This window comes from Zophobas morio, unplaced genomic scaffold, assembly GCF_036711695.1.
Source record: "Zophobas morio isolate AGI-343-1 ecotype UQ-CSIRO unplaced genomic scaffold, CSIRO_AGI_Zmor_V1 ptg000005l, whole genome shotgun sequence".
In the NCBI taxonomy this organism is placed as follows: Eukaryota; Metazoa; Arthropoda; class Insecta; order Coleoptera; family Tenebrionidae; genus Zophobas; species Zophobas morio.
In genome coordinates this window covers 10,382,056-10,405,790 of record NW_026972110.1, presented here as the reverse complement: position 1 = coordinate 10,405,790, position 23,735 = coordinate 10,382,056, and the positions used below count along the sequence as shown (strand labels likewise).

Genomic DNA, 23,735 nt, shown 5'->3' with positions numbered 1-23,735 from the left:
AAGCTGTTCAATTGACCTATTCTTAAGTAATAAGTAAAAATAGTTGCAAAAATAGACTATATTCAGAGTAGAAACTTATATAGTGATTTTATGTACAACTTTCAAACATAACTCAACAATTCTTTACAAGGGACGTTCAGGTCCAATTAAATAAATGGAAGCTCAGCTATCGAGAGGATCGGCTATAATCAGCTCGTCGGCTTCTGAGGTACTAATAGTAATCATCATTTTTTCTTCACTGGAGCTGTCTGATGAGGCGGACTGGGTGGATGTGGCAGCCTCCTGCAAAAAAACAACGAAATAAGTATTTGACTGCTGGAGAAAGCAATCTTTAGGTAAAATAATGGTGTAAAGATTACTGTGACATGACTGACCATAACAAGGTGAAACTGCATTAGTATAATTTAAGTTAATTGTTTTAACTACCTGTGCATAATTAACTTGAGTGATTTCATATTTAATATTGTTTTTATTGTCTGTTATCCACATGGGTTTTGCTTGATCGTCTCCTTCTCCGTCCCATTCATCTTTATCTTCAGTGACTTCATCAATGTCGTCCCCGTTTATTCGCTGTAAGACACGTTAAAACAAAATTAAATTTAGAATAACTAAAATAAAAAAAAGAATATTTTGTAAAAACTACCAATCACAACACCCCGAAAACACCCGGGACAATAAGCTGACTTAAGCAAAGGTCGTCACGTTCCACCAACAATGTCGAGCCAGTTAACTAAAAGACCAACTCCTAATTGGATCATTTTCAGTATTCATCAAAAAAGGGGAGCGTGAGTTAAACATTTTTGTTTTATCTTTCCGTATTTCTAGGTTGTTTAAACGTCTAGACTCTATTGAATTTTCTTTATGAAATTAATGCTTTTACGGGAAAAATGTCCTCTCAGCACTAATAACAAGCTTAAGGGTCCCCAGTAGCAGACCGAAAAATGAGCTAAATAGATTTTTATTTTATGGCCGTAATTTCAACATTGAAAAAAAGATCGACATTTCAATTGATAGATTATGTCTAAATCTCTGGGGAACACACAATATTTTTTAAAATAAGTGATTGTTTAGTGTTTAATTAATCGTTCATTCTTCGAAGGAATTTGCATTTTTAGACGAGGAGAAAGCATTTTTCGCTTCAGCTTTTATATCAGTGCAAAGACAACATTGAGCTCTATGGGGAAGACCCGGTCATTTTTGTTTAAAATTTATATTTATCAAAATATTTGCGTTTTAAAAAAATACTGACTAATGAAATCAAATTGAAACTAGGCAACTCTATTTACAAAGGATTCGTTTCCATAAATGGTTGAGTTTGACACAGCAGGGAGCTTTGCCGACCGACCCTTTCAGGTAATCCGTCCAGGTACTTTCATAAACCGTCATAAACAACGGGCGGAATTGTGTTTCATACGCTAGATCTAGTGCTGTCGCGGCGATACTTTGATTACAAATATATTTTTATTTTGGACTATATCAACATAATATAACATTTCAAGATCACAAATCTGTGGTCCTGTGTTTGAAAAATTAAAAGGGGCATCAAGTATTATTTTTTTAAGTAATATAGTAATATAGAAGTAGTTTTTTAACAAGCTGTAAACACTCCTAGCGACGCACTGGCTACGACCTTGTGGACCAGATCAAAGCGTCCCCGCTACTCGCCGTAAAACACACCTTGCTTCAACTGGGGAATTGCATCCGTAAGATAAATTTCCGCTTACTGGTCATAAAACTCATAAATACTTTTAGCTTACGAACATTGTTGAAACTCTTTTACAAGTCGACTTCTTTCATTGCTAACATAATTTGAATTAAAAGTATGCAAATTTTTATAATTTTATACATTCTACTAAAACATTTTCTTACAAAAAATTATTCCAGTAGTTTTTACTAATCTGTCATTCTATATATAAATCAATACACAAAACTGGCAAGATTTAGATTCTCATCACTTCACTAACCACTTATTTACCTGAACAATCATATTTATTTAAATTTAATTTTTTGATACTCTTTTCCGCACCACCTATGAGGTAGAGTATTATAGGCACGTTTTTTACGTGATATCTCCAGTAAACCTATTCCAATATTACTATTTATTCCTGTGCGTGTTTATAGTAGAAAGGGAAAATATTTATATGAACTACACATGACGCGAATGCAAATAAAAAATTTTAATTGTACAATCTTTTCTTTACAATTTGTCTAATGGGTTGATTTGTTTAATAACGAGAATCTACTCTCTCCAGAAGTAAGGCATAAAATAAAATTTTTCTCTCTATCTATTTCGCTCTATCATATTATTTCCCCAAAATTTATCATCCCATTGAATTAAGCATTATTTAAATTGGACATTTTATATATTTCTAAGATAGCGTTTTTGTTTATGAAGCCGTCTGGCGATGCCGCTAAAAATGTACAAACCGCATTGTCTTACTGTCAGTTTGGTGTTACTGCAAAATGCTTCAGTTGCTCTTGCTTCATTTTCTATGCAAAGATTTTGGGAGAGTACATGCTGAACTAGATTTGCAGGGATGTACAATGTTTTTCACAGTACAGTAGGATTAGCCGTGTTACTTGTTCTCTCATTTTGCAAATTTTACCAAAATAACGTTCGATTAGTCTAAAGGATTTTTCTGTGCACCATTCTGGATTATTGCGCTCGCAAATTGTGTTTTGTTCGATTAAAAAGACATCAAGGTTTGAAAGTTTTTTGAGAAATACTTTTTGCGCTGTGACATATCAGGTATTTCAACTGCCTCGTTATTAGATACATCGTCGCCCGAGAACTTGTATGATCCAGAGACCGGAGCGCGCTCAGGCCAATGTCGACTCTATAAGCCTCCAGAAATTCTGCGGGAAATAGTTATTATTTAGATGCTTTTGTTTACACACGTCTCACATGTTTCACTCGACTTTGACACTCAACTATTTTTTTTGTTTAACTAAGAATTAATACTTTCACTGCGTTTGATACTAACGTCCTAAATTAGCAATACTAGTGGAACAGTAATCAAGCAATGGATTTTTTTGGGAAAGTACAGTTAATTTTTATGTTTTAGCAGCAATGTGTTCTATTTTCTATTAATTTTTAGGTACATATTTTTAGTCACAATTTTGGTAGTTATTTTTTACTTTTATTTTTAGCAATAACAAATAGTCCAAACATGAAAAAATAAAAAAAAAAATAAAATCGGAAAATCTAAAATTTAGAAATCGAGAAATTGAACAATCGTATAATTGAAAACTCGAAACATCGAAAAACTGGAAAATCGAAAAATTAAAAAAAAAAAATGGAAAATCAGAAATATAATGAATTCCGAAAATTGAAAAACTGAAATATGCATAGAAGAACTAAAAACTGGAGAAATCGAAAAATCTAGAATTTTAAAAATTGAAAAATTAAAATATCGAAAAGTTGAAAAATTGCGAAATCGTATCAGTGAAACATCGGACAATTGAGAAATCGAAAAATAAGAAAATGGAGAAATCGAAAATTTGAAGAATGGAAAAATTGAAAATGTCAAAAATTAAAACACTGAAAAATTGAAACATCAAAAGTTGAAAAATCGAAAAACCGAAAAGTCGAAAAATCTCAATAATTATCTCAGGATTATGCTACTAAAAAATTGATAACATCATCTCAAAATTTTGCTGAATAAATTCTACTAAAAATGTGCAAAATATGATGAGTTTGTAATTGTAATTTATCATTGCATTCATATTTTTTTAGATTTGCTTATATACCTAGATGGCTCAAAAAATTAATGAATGAGTCAATTTATTCTATTGATTAAATCAGTCTCGACTCACTCCATTTTCCCATAAATTTTTGGAATACTGTTATTTTTAGTCTAATCCACATTGATTTACGTGTCGTTGCAAAATGTTGATGATTTCATCACAAAATTGTGTACCTAAAGTAAAAATTTAACTCGAAAATACTGGATATGTTTCATTGTATTTTAGGGGCGAGGGAAGTTCTGTCGAAACAACTTTCCACCAATTTTTCTTGCTGTTATATTTGAACATAAACAGTTTATTTTATATCTTTTTAAAACATTATAAAGAAAATAAAAAGTTGTGTTAGACTGAACCTTGTGGGTTTCTCAATCTATTTTCCGCATTTTAAACTTTCAACTCAATTTCTCTCAAAATAGATAGAAATGGATTTCGATGGTTATTTCCCTGTACCCTTCATTCCAAAATAAATAAGCTTATCTGGTGTTGTTTACCGATTTGCATTTTATGACGGATTCCCTACAGTGACCATAATCTCTCCTCTCTTGGGTCGCTACCTGCCGTGCATCCGTACTTTGGGTTGCATAGTTACAAAAAATAATTCTTCTCACTGAAACCGATTTTGCGGCCGACGACTGGGGACCCTTAAGTTTGCGTGTTTATATTAAACATCGAAATGAGTAGAAATGAGTTTGATTTAAATGAGTTTGTCTCCTCAAAACAGAGGGCTAAAATTATTAATTAAACCACCATCGAACAAAATGTTTTGAATATTATAATTCTTATTCCATCATTATTAAATAAAAACGTGCGTATTCTCACATTTTCGAGAAAATTGGGTGATATGTTCTTAATTTGAACAAAAAAATTGTGATAACGTCATCAACTTCGATAACATTTGAAAAAAAAAAGAAACGGTCAAGTTTGGCATAACACGTGCTACCGCAGATCGGCGTTCTTCCAAATGACTAACAGCTCCATGAAACGTTATATCCCGTACTGGTAGTAAAATGTTATTATACTTTGCAATGTTTTTGCGAAAATTTGGACGTTTAGGGAAAAAACTCAAAGCGGATTCGTACACCACAAGTGTAGGTGTATATTATTGAATAACATTTAAATCATTTTAAAATAGAAATCTTTGAGATGTCAAGTTGTTAATGCGGATAATTAGCTAAATTTTGGTAAGCGTTTAACCATCTACATGATATTCCTAAAATACATACAAAATTGAACAACAATCGGTCCAGTAGTTTCGAAGATTACGTGTCCAATAAAAATCGACACAGACGCCACTTTTTTCGTACTCTAGGGGTCATGAAACGTCGACAAAAACGTGAAACTGGCAAGTCGCCCGATGAACTCGATTGCTATACTTCCTTAGCTTACGTAACTATTTTAACAATAAACTGTAACATCAACGAATTACTTTACAATGGTGACAGCAGCGACATTTTTTTTAATGTCTGTTGAAGCATGGTCCCCTTAATCTCAATGCTCAAAATATGTACACCCGTCTCAATTTGTAACTGTCAATTATTAAAATACACAAAGAAGACATCCTATTACAGACAGTGAATACTAAAAAATACAGATAAATAATAAAATTTGACTTTCCGAATCTGTAGTTTCATAGCTGACTTGCAAAATGTTATGTATTATAATTTAATTTTTTTAAGGTATAAAAATTTGTTATTATGTAAAGTTGAAGTAAGATTTACTTTGCAAAATTTTGAGATGACGTCAAATTGTTGGAGGGGAAGATGACACGAATTTTGATTAGTGTTTTACCATCTACAGTGGCGGTCAGAAAATCTTGGACGTCAATGTCATTCCACTGTCACAAAATGTGAAACACCTTTAAGTACCTTTACTTTTTTAGTTTTGTCATTATTGAGACTACAGGCATGCTGACACTGGATTCTACGTGAAAAATCGTTTAAACTTCGAATCTCAAAGTGACACTAGACATAGATTACATCAAAATTTTCAAAATGGCACGAAAATGACGTCCAAGATTTTCTGGCCCCGACTGTATATTTCTAAAACACACCTAATACTTCACAACAATCAGTCGAGTAGTTTTGAAGATTATCTGTCTAATAAAATCGCTAACAGACCAACAGGCGACAGACAGACGGAAACGGAGACCAACTTTTTCATACTTCGGAGATTATAAAACGTCAAGAAAAAATTAAATTAAACTGCCAAAGGGAGTCTATTACAATACTTCTCTAGTTTACGGTCAGGAACTGAACTTTAATAATAGTAAGAAATGCAAATAATTATTTAGTTTTATATTAAACTTTTTCTAAATGAGTTTGAAACTAAATATACAGAACGGTATTTTGTATCCTTACATTTTTGACGACTGCTTGCTATTATTGAATACGCTTCAAAATTGCAGACAAAACTAATTGACAAAGGAACGTCATTTAATGCAGGGGCAAAAATTTCAAAATTTTAACAAAACCAGGCGATTCTTCAGCATTTTTTAGATTAGGTCCCACGGGCTTTTTTAGATTAGGTGTTGTAGAAACTCCGTAAAAGCACCTCCTGATCACGGAAATGACATTGAATTTGTGCGCAAATGACTGGTTTAGAAAATATTTATATTTAAGCGCTGCATTTTTTAAGCACAGATCTTCTTAAAGTGCTTTTTATGAAATGTTGGGTTGTTAAGGTGTTAAATACTCCTAAACCTGAAAATTCTTGTTCCGTGGATAATTTGGCTGTCGAAATTTTTGAGGGTGAAAATGCGTCAGTATTTGGTTGGCTATATTTGGCGCCACTAATAGCTCGTCGGACCTAAATTAGAAAAGGATCAAGATGTCACTACTCATTGTCCCACTTTTCTTAAAATTTCGTTCTTCAGTTTTCGGCCGAAAAAGCAAGTTGTCGAAATTTATGTAAGGTCATTGTATGTATAGAACAGTAGGGTCACTTGGAAATTACGATCGTTTACTTTCTGACTTTGCATAACGACCAGGATTGATATCATTTACACATGAGAATGGCATTACGTTAAACTTGTTTGTTAATTAGAGGAGTGATACAGTGACATGGCATACATAGCATGACAAAACACCACACGGGCATCACAGTTTTATCAGGTCTGATCCTTCTGACGAAGAAATGTGCTTGAAGTTGTAATGTTTTTAAATCAATGACACCAACTGAAACTTTTAGAATCACAGCGTACTGCAAATCAGAAAGTAAACAATTGCATGGCATATTGTTGTACGTGTTTAGCAAATTTTCTAATATACGTTACAGAAAGAAAGAGGGAGAGAGCTGCTTATACCGGATGTCTGGAAAATGGCAGATTAACTCTTCGCTACGCTCTTAACAATCAACTGGTAAGTCTGGGAAAAATAGTGAAAAAAATCTTTCTCACATTTTGGTTCTTTTGCTACCTTTAACAACTAAATAACACATTCATTATCACAATAACTAAGTAGTAATAAAACTTTTAGTTAATATTTCTCTCGCCCATGACCATTTCAGTTAGAATATACAAAGATGTGGTTGTGTTCTATTTGTAATAATTTGATAAAATGTTTGCCTGATATAAAGCGAAGGTACAAATTAGCAAAAATCGAGTAAGCAGTTAAAAATGTTTGACGTCTCCAACATTGTCACAGGTTTCAAAACCCTACGTTTAAAATGTTCGCAGTTTATTTTAGATCCCTTGCTGGTGTTTTACTTTCGAATAAATTCAAAGGAATCTGGTGTTTTGTTGCTGGATGAACTGGAAAAAATCTTTGAGCTTTTAGTGTTTTATTTTTTAATTTGGGGAACTCTTGGATACCCCTGGTGTATTATTTTGAGAGCCCATGGAGATTTTTTTTGTAAATTATTTAAAACAATTTTGGGGGACTTTGTGTCCTACTTTTGGAAAATTCTGACCTACCTGTTTTTGAGTTAATTTTGGGAGCCCGTTTTTTTTTTTGAAAAATTTAAGACAATCTTGAGGTTGTAGGTATTCCTGTTTGGAAAGAATTTGAAAGTGTTTTGGAGCCTCTGGTATCTTTTCTTATAATAATTAAATTTTAGAGCATAGGTCATTTGCCAAAATTAGTCTTCACAGGTACTAGCCCCACTCACCCGCCCTCTCTTTTCTTAGAGGGTATCTCATTTGCCAAAATCATTCTTATTTTAGCAGGCACTAGCCCCGCCCACCCACCCTCTCTGTTCTTGGAAGGTATGTCATTTGCCAAAATCTGTTTTATCTTAGCAGGTACTAGCCCCTCCCAACCGCCCTCTCTTTTCTTAGAGGGTATGTGATTTGCCAAAATCTGTTTTATCCTAGCAAGTACTGATGATTAATTGTTACAAAAAATGATCAAAATTTGGAAACATTACGAGCTTACTTATATGCACAAGGAGGAATTTTGAACATCTTCTGTAGTGTTTAGTTGGTTATGCTTTAATGGATTTTCTTTTGTTGGTTTTGTTTTTATAATAATTTATAAATGTCTTACTAAATGATTTTTGGTTTATTTATTAATGAAAAATAACAGCTTGTTTTATTAATAATAATGCCCAACGATTAATGATTATTGGTTATTGTCCGAAAAAAAATAAAAGGTGGATTTCAGTCACCATCGTTACTTAGAAATCAGAAAGTAAGCCGGACCGTGGCCGGAGGTATTCACGCATTAGGTGCGTACAGTGTTGCCAATTTTACTTTTATAAAATCACGTGTTTTGCGTAATCTACATTATAAAGAATTTTTTTATTATTTTTTTGGGACTCCCGTACATAACGTACTGAAGAGTTAATCCGCCATTTTCCAGACACCCGGTATAACTAACATGCTGTCACTTTTGCATTTCTAGTGTGGTGTTAATGGTGCGTATAAAGAAAAACGCTTAGTTAAAAAAATTAAGATACTTTGTGTTAAAATGGGTATAAAGTCGCAGACAAAAAGTAGCATCAAAATTTTGAAGAGATTTGTATACGTATTATAATGTGTAACGAGTAATTAGTGACTATTAATGTTTGTGATTTCTTTTGTCAGGCCGACAACATACATATTTAAAATTTTATGATGGCATACCTGGTGTCAAATTAAAATTTTAGGTACCAATTCAGTAAGTGTCATCTTCTCATTGGTTTTTCAGGCGCACTATCTCGAAATTGACAATTGTGAAATGGCATGCCAACACTGCTTCCAATAATTTAGAACTGCCAACCCAAATATTTGCTTCAATTATTAAGTCACTAACCGGTGTTTTTCTTTTAAAAACTCACCACCTGTTGATTAAGAAAAAAAAAACTTATATAGCATACAGTGTTGTTCAATACTTCATTGGCACGCCTGTTTTTTGGCAGTTTTGATAACGCTCACTTAAATATTTCTACATTTTTGAAAGAAAAAAATGTAACGAAAAAAGAAAAATATTTTAAGAGTTTAATTTAAAATGGCACTTATTAATTGCTGCCATCTGATTTTCACAGTCGAGCAAGCCAAAACTAAAAGAAAGTTTAAAGACAGTTTTTTCGGTACTAAAAATAATGTTCACTACGTAGTCTTTATTAATTAACATTTTAAACTAGGTTTTTGAGTTCACTGTAGGAACAATTATGAAGTGTCATGTCTTCCCTCATCTGAGTACTTTTATGAAATAATTAAAGCAATGGACTTCAAATATAAGAATGAAAAAGACAAAATTTTTCTCTAAACTCCCCAAAATCAAGTCAGTGTAGTGTTGCCGATAATAGTTTCCGTTGTTATGATGATAACGCAAAAATCTAATGGATTGTATTAACGGTTTGCGATATCACCATAGCAACGTCGTTTTGTGACGTCGCTAAATTAACTTGAAATTGAGTGAGTATTAATTAATATTAATGTTTGGCATTCCTGATTTTTCAATTGATATTTATTACACCAAGTCAGAAGCTCCCATCTTCTCAACTGGCGCACTTAAGTCAAAATTGACAACTGTAAACTGACATACTAGCATTGCTGCCAAATTCAGAATTGCCAACACAATTTTTTTTTCAATCATTAATAGTCACCCGATATGTTACTCAATATTATTTTTCCCACTTTGCGTTTTTCAGTTTATTGTTTTGTAAATTTCTTTCTCTTGTTGGAGAAACGATCCATTAGTTGACTTTTGAGCATTCATAAATTTGAATTCTTGAGTATAAAAAGTGAAATGAGATGTCATGATGGGTAATTAAAAGTAAAAATAAATGAATAAATAAAAAAATAATAATAATAACAGTTAAATATAATCATAAGAAATTTTAACCTTATTCTTGGAAAATATTCAAGGTTTTCTTGCAAATTATGTATTTCAAACTGCTTTACTGATTACAGGCTAAGTTATCAAAGAAGACAAAAGGCACTTTTAACATTTTTGTATGTTTTGAAAAAATTGGCCGTTAAAGTGGAAATCTTATACTCATATAAATATCTGTCAAAGGTAGATGATAAGTCCATTGTGATACAAGTTCTCATTACCCTTGCAGCAGAAATTAAAAAAGAACATACAAAGTTGTTAAATAATGTTAATAATATTCTGTATTATTTATAGTACTTTGTGCCATAGTAGAAACATACATACTATTTAAATTTTTGGTAGCTGAACACATTTCCTTCATTTGTATTCCAGTTGAATCAATTATTTTTAAGATTCTCAGTGAACTGACATCAAAGGAAGTACAATGACGTCAAGAATTTATCTAACGTGACAGACAAAATTTATTACATTTTGTTGACTGAAAAATTGGTTAGTTGAGGAATAAATTATTTAGTTAGTTGGAAACTTTCAAAATAGATATAGTAGTTACCGAAACAATCATTACACAGCGACGACCAAGTGAATGACAAATAAGCAGCAATATTTTTTCGAAGATTTTAGCTATTTCAAAGAGGCGATGGGTGGATGAATGCTAACCTTGTTGGTGAAACGCGTCGATCTTTTGTTCGGTGTTGCAGGTGTGTTGAGTATCTTTAGTGCACAGAATGATCAAATACAAGATTCCATAGCTATCAGAATTTAACAACCAATTTGGTGAAAGAATGTTGTATTGAAATCTTTACACCATTAACCACCCAAAGTACAACAAATACCATACGTCACACACATGAAGTTGTTGGAAAGACCAATTAAGTATTACTATAATTCTATAACTCACGTGACGTAGCATTCGACACGCAATTGGCCATTCCAACTTATTCGCCTCAGAGTGTCCCAACCCCACTCCATAAGTTACTATCTTAATTTGTACTAGATGTAACTATCCCTTTCTTACCGTTATTCGTTGCTTTTGATGAGTTTTCAAATGCTTCGACAGATGATCAGACCTCATAAACTTCTTACTACACTCATTACATTGGAACCTTTTTTCACCAGTGTGTGTCCTTCGGTGCCTTTGTAATTCATCAGACCTCGTGAACCTTTTACCACAGAACAACCAACTACACACAAATGGTCTCTCACCAGTATGCCACCTCAGATGCGCACGTAAATGTGACGTTTTTCCGTACACTTTATTACACCCCGGAATGTGACATATATGTTGCTTTTTTCTGTCAGCGTGCCTTTCTCCTTCTTGACAGTTGGGACAGGTACACGCCACCCTTCGAACTCTTTGCTTCTGTAAACCGTCTTGAGTATTGTCGCCGATCGGTGTGGCGTTGTTAACTTCTGGCGGTGTGGCGGTCACTACTACTCCCGGTGTGAGTGGGGCTGCAGCTTGCTGAGTTGTCGTGACGTTTGGGATGACTTGCCATTTATTAGGGTCGTTGGGGTCCTGTTGGATGTGTTGCCCTACTGCGATTTGGGATGCGGCGGCGGGTTGAGTGATCACTTGGACATTTCCTAGCCCTGAATTGCAAATTAGATTAATTAGTAATGATCTATTAAATTAGGCATTTGGAGAGGACATAAATTAGTCTGCGTTGAGTCAGAAGTAGATCATATGAAAGGGAAAATAATACAAAATTCTTTAATAATGTTAAATCAAAACTAAAAGTAATGTAACACCAGAGCTATATCGTTTTATAGATTTCTTCATGTTAGTTAACTGTTATAAATTTCAACAGACCTTTTGAAATAACTGAGATATTACAGTGGAAGAAGTGTAAACTAGGAAGGACATAATATTAATTTTAATGGATATAAAAATAATGTTCAATTCGGTAGTTACAGCGTACGTCATCAATTTTTTGAAAAGGATGAACAGTCCGATTTTGGTAACACAACTATAATCGTACCACACACTTAAAAGTTTCAGAGCAATCGATTTCTTAAAAAATCTATTTTATGGAGATTGCGCCTGAACAGGACCTACATATTTTTCCCAACATGCATATCACTTTAATTTCTCACTTATTAGTGTCCCTGGAGTAATGAGAACACAATAACATAGCATTATGCAGTGGCGGCGTAGCGTGGTTTGGCACCCAGGATGGTTTTCTATTGAGCATTCCCCATATAATAAAACAACAAATACTAAACGTACTTACGGGTCTTTATTTTGGCAAAATGTTCTGTGACATTATCAAAAATTTACATTCCTCTATTTTTCAATTGATAAAATGGAAAGATTGCTTAGTCGCGCTTAGCTCATTCTGGATCTTAAGCACTATTTTATCAATTTTAATTTTGAAAAGCTACTTTCACATAAAGCCACCGAAACAAATGATTAAAAAAATCTTATTACTCAGCGCTAAAGTCGGAACAGACTCAGAAAATCTGAAAAGCTCCAATGTAGTCCACTGAACCCTATTAAGTCCTAATCATACTTGCTCAAATCTAAATAGTAATAATTTTCATTCGTTGGCAGACCTAGGGGCGAAGCCTAATTGCAAAATCCATATTTCCTTACAAAAATTTACCATTTTAAACGTACTTTAAGTTTCTAACAATAAAAAAAATCATCACAATTGAGATGGGGTGGCTGAGTGGGGTTAACAGTTTGCCTTTTTTTCTTAATAACATAGTATTCTTTGAACAACGCGATACTCAAAAACACGTTTTTAATTTCTTGTAAAGAAATAAGTATTTTGTAGTTAAACTCCGTCCCCTTGGTTCACGGCGAATAAAAAAATCATTACAATTGAGATAGGGAGGGTGGGCGGTCTAACATTTTGCATTTTCTGTTTTAATATGTGTAGACTTCTTTTCACAACATGAAACTTAAAACATGTTTAAAAAGGAAAATTTGTATAAGGAAATATCGATTTTGCAATTAGGCACCGCCCCATAATTGCAAAATCCATATTTCCTTGCAAAAACCATTTTAACCATGTTTTAAGTTTCTTGTTATGAAAAGATAGCTATGAATATTAAGATAAAAAAAGGCAAAATATAAGCCCCACTCACCTCTTCTATCTCAATTCTGATGATTTTTTTATTCGTCGTAAGCCGAGAGGCGCGGCGGAGCTTAATTGTAAAATCCTATTTTTCTACGAGAAATTACCATGTGAAATATGTTCCTAAGTGATCGTGTTATACAAAAGAAAACTAAACGTATTAATTAAAAAAGAAAATCAAAAGAGAAGCCCCACCCATCCGTCTCGATTTTAACTATGATGAATTTTTCATTCAATGTGAGTCTCGCCCAACCGCCCTATCCCAATTGTGATGATTTTTTTATTCATCGGGAACCAAGGGGGCGGAGCTTATTGCAAAATACTTATTTCTCTACAAGAAATAAAAACATGTTTTTGTGGAGTTAGTGCTGTCAACCAGAAAAATGACCCCCCTACTTCAGGGGATTTTCCTTCAAGTTGGAAGTACTACACACTACCGCAATATGATTGGTTGAAAACCCAACGTCAACGGCAACATAAGGGCGAAAGTTAATCAAGTTCGTCGGCCGACTCTCTACTTTTACATTTTCTCGACCTTTCATAACCCCTAGAGTATGAAGAAATAGGTCACCCATTTCCGTCTGTCTGGCTGTCTGGCGTCCCGATTTTTTTTTTTTTTTTTGTATGTTTTTGTAGAGTGATTATTCTGTAAGTATTCTCTGACTGTGCGAGTGAGTTGTCGTTGTCACCTCTTGGTGCTTGGTACCCGGGGTGGACCGCCCCCACCGCCCCACGGATTATGTACTATATTACACATTTTAAAATTAATGTACTTATTTGTTCAGACCCGATTTCACTCTTTTTTAATCATCTTTATCGAAAAATGATCTTGTGTATAATTTGATTTGTACTAAGTGATCTTAAATTTACTGTACTTAAGTAAAAGTAAATGTTTGGAAATCGCTATATTTAATAATAGTCCAAGGATAATTTACTTTCTATTTTCAGTTTTTTGTTTTAAGAACAGCACCAGCATCAAATACTATGAGCAATTTTATTTCATTCACTGATTCAACTCCAAAGAGTACTTGTTTCCCCTGTAGTTGTAATGACAACGTAAATGAATTTTAAATGTCAACTGCTAACATTTAAGTAGTGGTAGATATATGTAGTTACAAAAAAAAAAAAAAACAAATGCCCCGAGCAAGTCTAATTAATAGACGGTCAAATTTTATTTAAATTATAAGGCAATATGGTTTAATCAGATCTTTTAAAACAGAAATGGTTGTTTTTCCAAAGAAATCAATTTTTTATATTTAACATTATCCTATCCTATCTTCTTCTCCTCAAAACTGTTATTATTGGCCTAGATTTAGCAAGTGCGCTGTTAGTTTTAACACGAAGCAATCAGTTGTTTTAATGGCAATAGTGCTACGGGCACCACAACACGAGTTTTGTGATTTAGTAAACTGTATCGCATATTACATCCTTGCTTTTATCATATTTATACACAAATAAATTTTTCTTTGACAGTTCTGACCTTAAAATATTGCCCTTTAGCTTTCTCGTTATATTTAAATACCGACTATATTCTTGACGCGTTGATACGCATATACATACCGGGTATATTCTGCACCGTTGGTATCGCTTGAATGTTAGGAACTTGAATAATGTTGGTCCCCCTGACCTGTTGCAAGTTGGTGGCTGGTATAACGGTAAACTGCTGTCCGTTGGCCCCCGTGAAAGTCAGTGGCGTCGTTATGTCAGACTGAACAGTGGCACTTTGTGAAACAGACGTTGGTGTTTGAGCAGGCGCCGCTACTGATGTGGCAATTTGAACTTGCTGCAATTGTCCACTGGGTGTGATGATACTGGCAACTTGTGGCATGATGTGTTGAGCTTGAATGATGTTAGGCACTGCCGCGGTTGCCAACTGGACAGGGAAATGAATAGTTTGGTAAATCGTTTGACCGTTTCCTGACGAAATTGGGACTTGGATGGGGATGGTTTGCTGCATTGGAAACTGAACAACTTGCGGCATTGTGGGGCGAACGGCCACGCTTTGGCCATTTGAAAGTTGTACTGTCTGAAGGTTTCCGGGAAGAACTCCTGGTGCTCGGATTATCTGACCAGGGCTGAAGATTTGTTGGGGCTGTTGTCCGCCTGTTGAAAAGAAAATGTCAAGTGTTATTCTAATTGTGGCAAATGCAGCAATGTTGTGAACTGCATACTTGTTAATAAAAATAAATTTTTTGTACATGATAAAAGTGTTGCCAATCTATAGGTATATAATTTGTTGCTTCAAATACATATGTAGAATAGTTTTTCGGTCGTTCATACCATTTAATCGAAAAAAGTCGTCTATTAGGCAATGAAAGAAGAGCTGAAAGAATGGATAGAACTTTGTTGAGCTGTGTGAAAACGGTCGTGCCGAATTCAACTGCCGACACCTCCCGACCAATAATTTAGGCTTTTAAAACATCATGTGAAGATCACCCACTTTTACAACTCCACCTGCTCGGTAAACGGAGTATATACGACTTTTTTTCTCGTTCACACGGTACTACGTTCTTCTTGGCAAAGTTTTTACAAAAATAAATTTCTTTTGGAGAAACTTTAATGTGGAATGAATTATACTCTGACTGTTATCATTAAGAATACAAATGGCTTATTTGTAATTATTTAAATTGACATAAACACTATTTGTTATCATTATTACCGCTGTATTTGTTCTATAAATACATGATCTGAAATAAACTGACGTACCAACAAGGTAATTTTAACTTTAAAACTACTAATCCCATAGAGGGGTTTTTCAACAATTTTGCTTGTATATGACTGATCTTTTCTGTGTTCATGTGACCTTTATGGCATAAACCAGGCTTATTAATTAATCCATTCCATCTATTTACAATTACTATCTAAACGAGCCATATAATTTATCCGATCCATCTATATATATTCTACTTTTTCCTTGTTAAAACGCTAATTAAAGTGGTAAAGGTTCGTTAAGTAAACAAATATTTTAATTCGTACATAGACCTTATTTTTTTCACTCAAAATACATAGTATTATAATTCAATATGAAATTGTTTAGAACGGAGATAAAATTATTGTTGTTTATTGTTACGGGAACGTTTAAGTAATAAAACACAAAGTAGTATATAACTGTGCAGACCTTTCAACCAAACTAATTCTAATATCTACTATAAGACCTGAAGCTTGGATCGATCTTGACGTCTGTTTCATCTCCTTTGTGTTTTTGTGTTCAGTAGTATAATACGGTTCACTTTGATGGCTGAAAATTTTGGAGATCGATAACTTTTCTTTAACAAGTAGCACAACACGGTGGTACCGCACATACTTCAAGAGTCGTATCAAGGTAATTCACTTTGGAGCTGCAGTTTACTACTGAGACATAATTTTTTTTTTAAATGTTTATTGAACAGTTTGTTTTCGTGTTGATCCTACCATCGTTAAGTTAGCTTTAACTTCATGCTAATCCTATCTTACCATTGGGTCAAGAGCAGGTAAAACTGGAAATTAGGATAGATAAGATTGAAATAATTTTTGCAGGTAGGTATCCGACTTAATGATAATATAATAGTACACAGAAGTGGAGAGAAAGCTACAGGAAAATATTTATAATGAATAATTTTAAGTTGTGTTGGCAAAGCTGTCCCCTAGCTCAACTGCTTGATACCGTTCATTTTCTATACTTTTAAATTCGATGTGAATTATTTGTATGTTATTATATCTTAAACGAATTGTTAAGTTTCCTTTGTTTGTAAATTTAACTTTGTGTTATTATTTACTGCACATTATGAAAACACAAGGTTAATCATGCAGATTGTGTGTCACTTACAAATGAAATTCTTCACAAAAAACTTGGCTTAAAGTCATTTAAGTAGTGAAGTCATACATCTAGAATTTCACAACAATCAATCTAGTAGTCGACGTTATCTGTTAAAAATTGCCAGCAAACGAAAACGGGGACCTACTTTTCCATACCTAGTTGCCATGGAACGTCGAGAAAGAATGAAATTAGAGATGCTCGAGAAGTAAAGATATAATTTATTATAATAAAGTGTGTATTATTTAATTTACGGCGTTTGCAAGCACTTAAAAAATTGCAAAAAGATCTGCGATAGTCGAAAGTCACCCATTGCTTAAAACTTGAAAATAAACGACTTTGTGGAATTACGGTTTGTTTTAAAATGACCTTTATTAGTACGTTTCATACGTGTTATAATTTAAATTATTTCAATTTACAGATCTAAAAAAAATAGATTGCACTTTCAGAAACATGTCGATTATGACTGATTATTCTTACATGAAATGCAGCTGGCGAAAGGTCAACAAATTATATGAGAAACACAATAAGTGATCAAGGTCTCAATAGACTGGTAACGAGAAATATTCCAAATCGTATTTTTGGGTAGTGTTGATAATAATAATTGTAAATACAATAATTTTTAAAAATAAATAAACCACCAACTTTCTTATTATCAAGGTTTGCTGAAGTTTAAAAATATTATTGTCCATTTATCTCCTTAAGAATAAAAACAAAATAAAAGAACTTGTGGTTCACCTTTGTTTCATTTCTTTTCGTTCTGTTACAAAAAACCTAAAACCTACGCCTACCTTTTGAGGAATTTTCACCACATGCAAATAAAACAAATAACCAACTGGATTTTTGTAATTTCATGGATTTCTTCAAAATGTGTACAAAATTAACCACTCGCAGTATAATAAGGGAAATGCAGTTTTATGTGTCTCACGGTTATTATTATTACTTGTGTTCCTAGTATGTTTATATGTTTTTTTTTTACTGTATACAATTAATAACCATCAAACCACAATAGCATTTGTAGCAGACGGTAATGCACAGAACTGAATGGAGATTTATTATTATAGTAATGTCAACGCCACCTTGGGGAATTTAGGAAAGTACCACGCATTGAATCATTTAGTAAAATTAAAACTAATAAAAAAAATATTTTTAAAATAATGAGATTGGCATTGCAGCCATGTGGTACTTTACTGAGTGACACAAACAAGGACTGTGTTATATTGGTGTTGCCAACATAATTTTTTTAACATTAAATTTCAAAGGCTTCTAGACGATTTTTTTCTCGATGACACTTATACCATTACTCGTCAAAAACTAAAAAAAAGTGCTACATTACAGACACTGGAAATTGTCACTTGCATGTTTTCTCGACGTTTCATGACCCCAAGAGTACGAAAAAAGTCGTCTCCCGTTTCCGTTTGTCTGCCTTGCAATTTTACTTTAAAACTACAAAACCTGAATTAATACCTCCTTTGTTAACAAACATTATTTTTTTTATAATTTGGTGAAATTTTTACATCACGCATCTAAATCTCAATTATTAATGGAAATTTTGGAAGGCGGTTTTCGCCACTGTTCCCAGCTTACAAAACTCCATAAATTTTATGGAAAACTTTCTCGACTTTTTTGTTTTTGTGAAAATTTAGAGATACCATACTGTTATTATTAGTATTACATTGCACCAACATGTCCTTGCAAAAATGTTGAAAAGGGCATCACAAAATTTTGTAAAGGAAAATTCGTAAAACTCAAATCCTACAATTTTTCGGAAAAGATGGAAACCTTCGACAAATTTTATTTTCAAAAAAATGACCCGAGGTTTGCGTTTTGATCTTCCCAACAAAATTAGTGAACTTTATATACATTACATTGATTAGTTCATACTTGGGACTACAACAAATTATATGTGTATTATTAAATATGTTTCTATTTTTTTTTTATCATCACCTTAAACTCAACGACTATGAAGTTACATCTAAAAGCAAAAAAACAGTTATAGAACGATAACCAATTTTTTTTAAGACTGAGATTACAAGATTTAACGCTTGGTGTTTTTTGTTTACAATAAGAAGTCAAATTTTATATAAAATTTAGGTGCTCCACTTAAAAAATATAAAAGTTTGTTTCGGGTTTTAAGCATCATACAGGGTGAGTCACTAAGCACGCCCTCTTCGATGGCTCATTAATTATTAGAACTACCGCGTAATCAGAAATGACCTGATTTTTAGTTCAAATCGGTATACCTAATGGTGTTTTTTATAATTTCCGGTTGTCAGCTGTCAAGACTGAATTTGTCAATATTTTTAAATTTGCAGAACGTATCAAAATCATAAACTAATATCACGACTGACACATTTGTCACAAAATTACTTCCGTCAACTTCATATGGGGCTTTCAAATGGCGCGAAAATTGTCCGTTTTAAATACTTGAATAATGCACTGAACCCAGGGACCGAAAACAGAAACTTTAAATCACTGTGGACACTTCTACTTCGCAAATTTCGGTGCTGTGTAAAGAAAACTTTTTTAAATAAAAAAGGCATTGGATTTTTTTTTAGTGTATTAGTTTAGTTTATAAACTACAAGAATTTTTTTTGCCACTGATACAAAAAAATCTGTATTTATAGGTTACTTTTCCCTATGTAATAATATATCAAACATTTCATTTTAATTTAAACACAAATAATTTTAAATTTAAGTTCTTTTTTCTTGTCAGGCATGTACTTCTTTAATTTAATTCATTGTAACGTTAATCTTGGGAGAACATTACAACTTACAACTAAACACAAATTATCCTACTAGTGGTAAGTAAAAAACATAAAAATACACACAATTTTGTAATAATTGTTATTTACATACATCAAAGAGTTTTAGTTGTTTTTCTTTTTTTTTTTTTCTCATTTCTTTGGCTTTCATATTTATTGGCTTTGGCTTTAATATTATTAACCTTATTTTGACATCACATGGGTATGACACCTCTCCTCCCCCGTAAGCGATTTTGCCCACGTACTCGTTCGTGTGGCAACCGGTTCTCTCTTTAAAAAAATTACAAAATTTGATTTTGCCACTTTATTTTTTTATGAGAACCTCTACATATAAGTTAAAATAAAGATATGTATGCAATATTAAAATAAATCTGAAGGAGCATGCTACACCTAGGTTTCAAATGTGTTTTTCCTTTACACAATTTTGTGACGACTTTATGAAAATTTCTGAAGGGACCCGTATATCAGTTTGGATTGGTGCAGTGTAATACTAAAAATAGTAGTGTCTATTGGATTCCCAAATTTTCGGATAAATGGAGTGTGGGGTTGCTGATGCAATCAGTAAAATAAATAAACTCATTTTTTAATCTTTTGAGTCAGGCTGTATAAGCAGTTGAAAAAAAAAACATTAATATAATAATAAATAACGAGTAGAGACTCATAATACATATTTTGCACATTCTAGATAAGATTTATTCGGCAAAATTTTGAGCTGACGTCATCAATTTTTTCGGAAAGATAAACAAACATTGACAGACAGACACACAGACGGAAACTGGAAACCCATTTTTTCGTACTCTATCGAGAAAATATGAAAGCAGCCAGTCGCCCAAAGGATTCGATCACAATACTTCCTTAGCTTACGGTCAGAAAATAAAAATTTCAAGAATATCGAAATTACGTGGCAACGTCGTATCGCCAACTACAATATGTAAAAATCTATACGCTACTCCATTAAATAAATTAAGTTGTATGTTACACATTACGTATAATACTTTTTTTTTTTCGTTTCCTGCTACTTGTATCTCGGAAGTATTTGGTAGCAGGTGATGATTTTTTGTGGTTTCGTTATTTTTAGAATTATGTAGTGTGAAAATACCAAAATTTGCCATTTTCCAAAATTTTCAATCTCATTCTTTCCTACTTCATAAAGCGTGTCCAACAATGATTTTTGTATCAAAGACGGTTTTTGTCAAAATGTCAAATATCAAGAAATGTGCCTCACTGTGGTAATAAGGCGCCACAATAATTAACGAAAGAGGTGACAGAGTCACCCTTGATACCAGAATTTCTGGGCATGTTATACATATTTGGCATTACGATATTAAATCACACAATGCACTAATGTCCCCTACAGGATAACGTAATAATAATAAAAAAATAGCTTCTTGGTCCATTAACATTTCATTGTTAACTGTGGCCTGTCAGATTCTTACTATTATTTTTTTATACACTTATGATTTGAAATACGTGAAAAATAAGAAGAAAAAAGGCAGTATTTATTATTAAAAAACTGCTGCACCAAAAAAAAAAGAAATTTAAATTTTACTAGCAAACTTCTAAACAACGTAAAATAATACTGCACATACGAAATGACCGCAACCATGTTACAACTATGTAAATCACCGTAACATGAACGCGTTCTCTCAACGCACACTACAAACCTGCGAGCGACATAGCCGGAATGAAAAGCGCCTCTTGTCCATCCACCGTCACCGTCTGCATCGGCTGCATCACATTGTAGGCCAGGTTCTGTCCCGCCGCGGCGGCGCTGACGATCTGCGCGCCCTGCTGCTGGAGCAGCTGCTGGGAGATCTGCTGCTGCAGGCCAACGGGCACGCTGACCACCTGGGGATTGGCCACGGGCACGTTCTTGACGGGGGTAGGCGTTGTGGACATGGTGATTGTGGGAGGCGTCGGTTCGCTCGAGGTGGGTCCGATCCTGCTGCAGGTCGCGGCCAGCAGCGCGAGCGGCGAGGGGGTGGGCTTGTTTTCCTGCAATCACGACAGGGCGGGGCATCAGACCTTGCTTGCTTGCTTGCATGCCGCGGCCACGGCGGAGAGGCCGATGCACGAGTTGTGTCATCGGCTCTGGGTTGCGTCACCGATGCACGGAATGTGCGTGCGGTGCGTGCGACGCGTGGGAGGACGTGGGTGTGGGGCAGCGGCGGCCGCGAAGGTCGCAACCGGGTTCATGGTATCTGGGATTTTCAATTATAAATATGCAAATGGGGTGGACCTGGAATCGATTTCGGCGGGTTTGGGTCGTGCTGGTTGTGTGGGGACGAAAGGGTGGGGGTGGGAAGACGCTGGGAAGAGGAAAGATGATTTTAAATGAATAAATGTGTTTTGGCACTTCCGTACTAATTTACTTTATACTGAACAAACATTTGGAAATATTCTGGCTTATTTTATTTTTAACGATTATTATTATTATTAATAATTAACTTTCAATCCTATGAAACCTATAACTTATGTAGAATTCGGTTGTCACAAAATGAAAACATTTCAAATAATAGCGAAATTTTATTATTTGTTTCTTTAACGAAATTTTGGTAAGATACTTAACATTAATTTACGAACACCCCTATATTTGAGCCCTTGAAATTGAAAGTGGTGTAAGTCAGTTTTAGGTTGTTTTAAAATAAATGACTTTAAAGTTCAGTCATTTCTGAAAAAAATCATTGTTGTGGATCAATTTTCTACCCAATAACAGGTATTTTGTCAAGATAATCAAAATATTAGAAACACAAACCCGTTTTAATAAAAATTGCAAATTTTGATTGACTTACGCCAGGACAAAACTTCCCTGGCCTCTGAAGTACAGTGAAATAAATAAAAAAAACCAACAGTGTCATAAGAGGTGTAAGCCATATTCAACTCTTGGGAACCGTGGTTCCTATATTCATATAAAAAATTATATACACTTGTGGAAAATCTGGGTGCCTACGGTAAAAACTCAAGACGGATTCATTAACCACAAGTACAGGAGTATGTTATTATAAAAAATTAAATACCACTTACTATGAAAAAATTGAGTTGATGTCATCAAATTGTTGGTGGGAATGAGTAGACAAATTTTGGTTAGGGTTTTACCATCTACACCATATTCCTAAACATATACATACATACACAATATTTTCGGAGTTTATCTATCTAATTAAATTCAACACAGACGACCGACAGACAGGCAGACGACGGAAAAGGAATACCTATTTTTTTCATACTCTACGGGCCGTGAAATGATACTTGTTTAGTTTACCCTCGGAAAGTAAAAATAAACAACAAATCTTGTATTTTATAAACGATATTATTTTACCAGAGGAATCTGTCAAACAACAGCCCCATTGTACAGGCAGAATCACTAACCGCGCGTTTCTCGATATCTCATTAATTATTTATTAAAAATAGAAAAAAAGTCAAAAATTTTACAGTTCTTTGAGGACTATACTCTAAAATTATTATTAACTATACAGAGTGTTTTGTTTTTAAGGCGTAAGAAACTTAGTTTTTTTTATGAAACACCCAATATATTTTTACATATTTCGATTGATCTCTTCTCAGGTTTTATAACCACAGTTTTATTTTAACTTTCCTGTGCGATGTTGCCACGTTATTCCAATTTTCTTTAAATTTTTTAGCAATGGAAAGGTCTCGAAAATCGTTATACATATAATTATTAATGGAATGGTTCACAAAAAAATCATAGTAAGATATTAAAATCTGTACGCGCTCTATTGTGATATAAATGAAATAAATTTTCATATACAGAGTGTTTATAAAAATGTTTTATTACAATTTTCAAACATGTATCAATATTTCGTCTTTTTTCAAATCGAACATCCTATACTTTATCTTTGCATCTTATTTTATTTTTTGTTGTGTTTCTTTTTGGTTAAGTATGTATTTTCTACATTTAAAGTTGATAGTTACTGCGATTTTTCACCTTCTTGAGAGATACATCAATATATTAGAAGAATGTAAACAAAAATAGAGTAATATACAGTAATAAAATGTAGGGTGTTCTATTTGTAAAAGCTGAAATATTGTTAGCTGAAAATTGTAAAGTTTTAAACTTTTTTATAAATACTCTGTA

The 23,735-nt window shown here is 33.5% G+C and overlaps 1 protein-coding gene across 2 annotated transcripts in view; it reads right to left on the bottom strand.

Moving 5' to 3' along the window:
* Window positions 1–42: 42 nt before the first annotated feature.
* Window positions 43–23,735, bottom strand: part of LOC135122690 (specificity protein transcription factor 3-like) — a 29,968-nt gene continuing 6,275 nt past the window's right edge. The window contains exons 2-6 of one of the 2 annotated variants that reach the window (XM_064047045.1): window positions 21,304–21,634; window positions 14,642–15,184; window positions 11,017–11,591; window positions 427–570; window positions 43–282 (exon numbers count right to left, since the gene is read on the bottom strand). In XM_064047045.1, the coding sequence (XP_063903115.1) occupies window positions 163–282; window positions 427–570; window positions 11,017–11,591; window positions 14,642–15,184; window positions 21,304–21,634 (1,713 nt within the window). In that variant the 3' untranslated portion in view covers window positions 43–162. The remainder of the gene's footprint in view (window positions 283–426; window positions 571–11,016; window positions 11,592–14,641; window positions 15,185–21,303; window positions 21,635–23,735) is intronic. The other variant, XM_064047046.1, reaches the window with a different exon arrangement.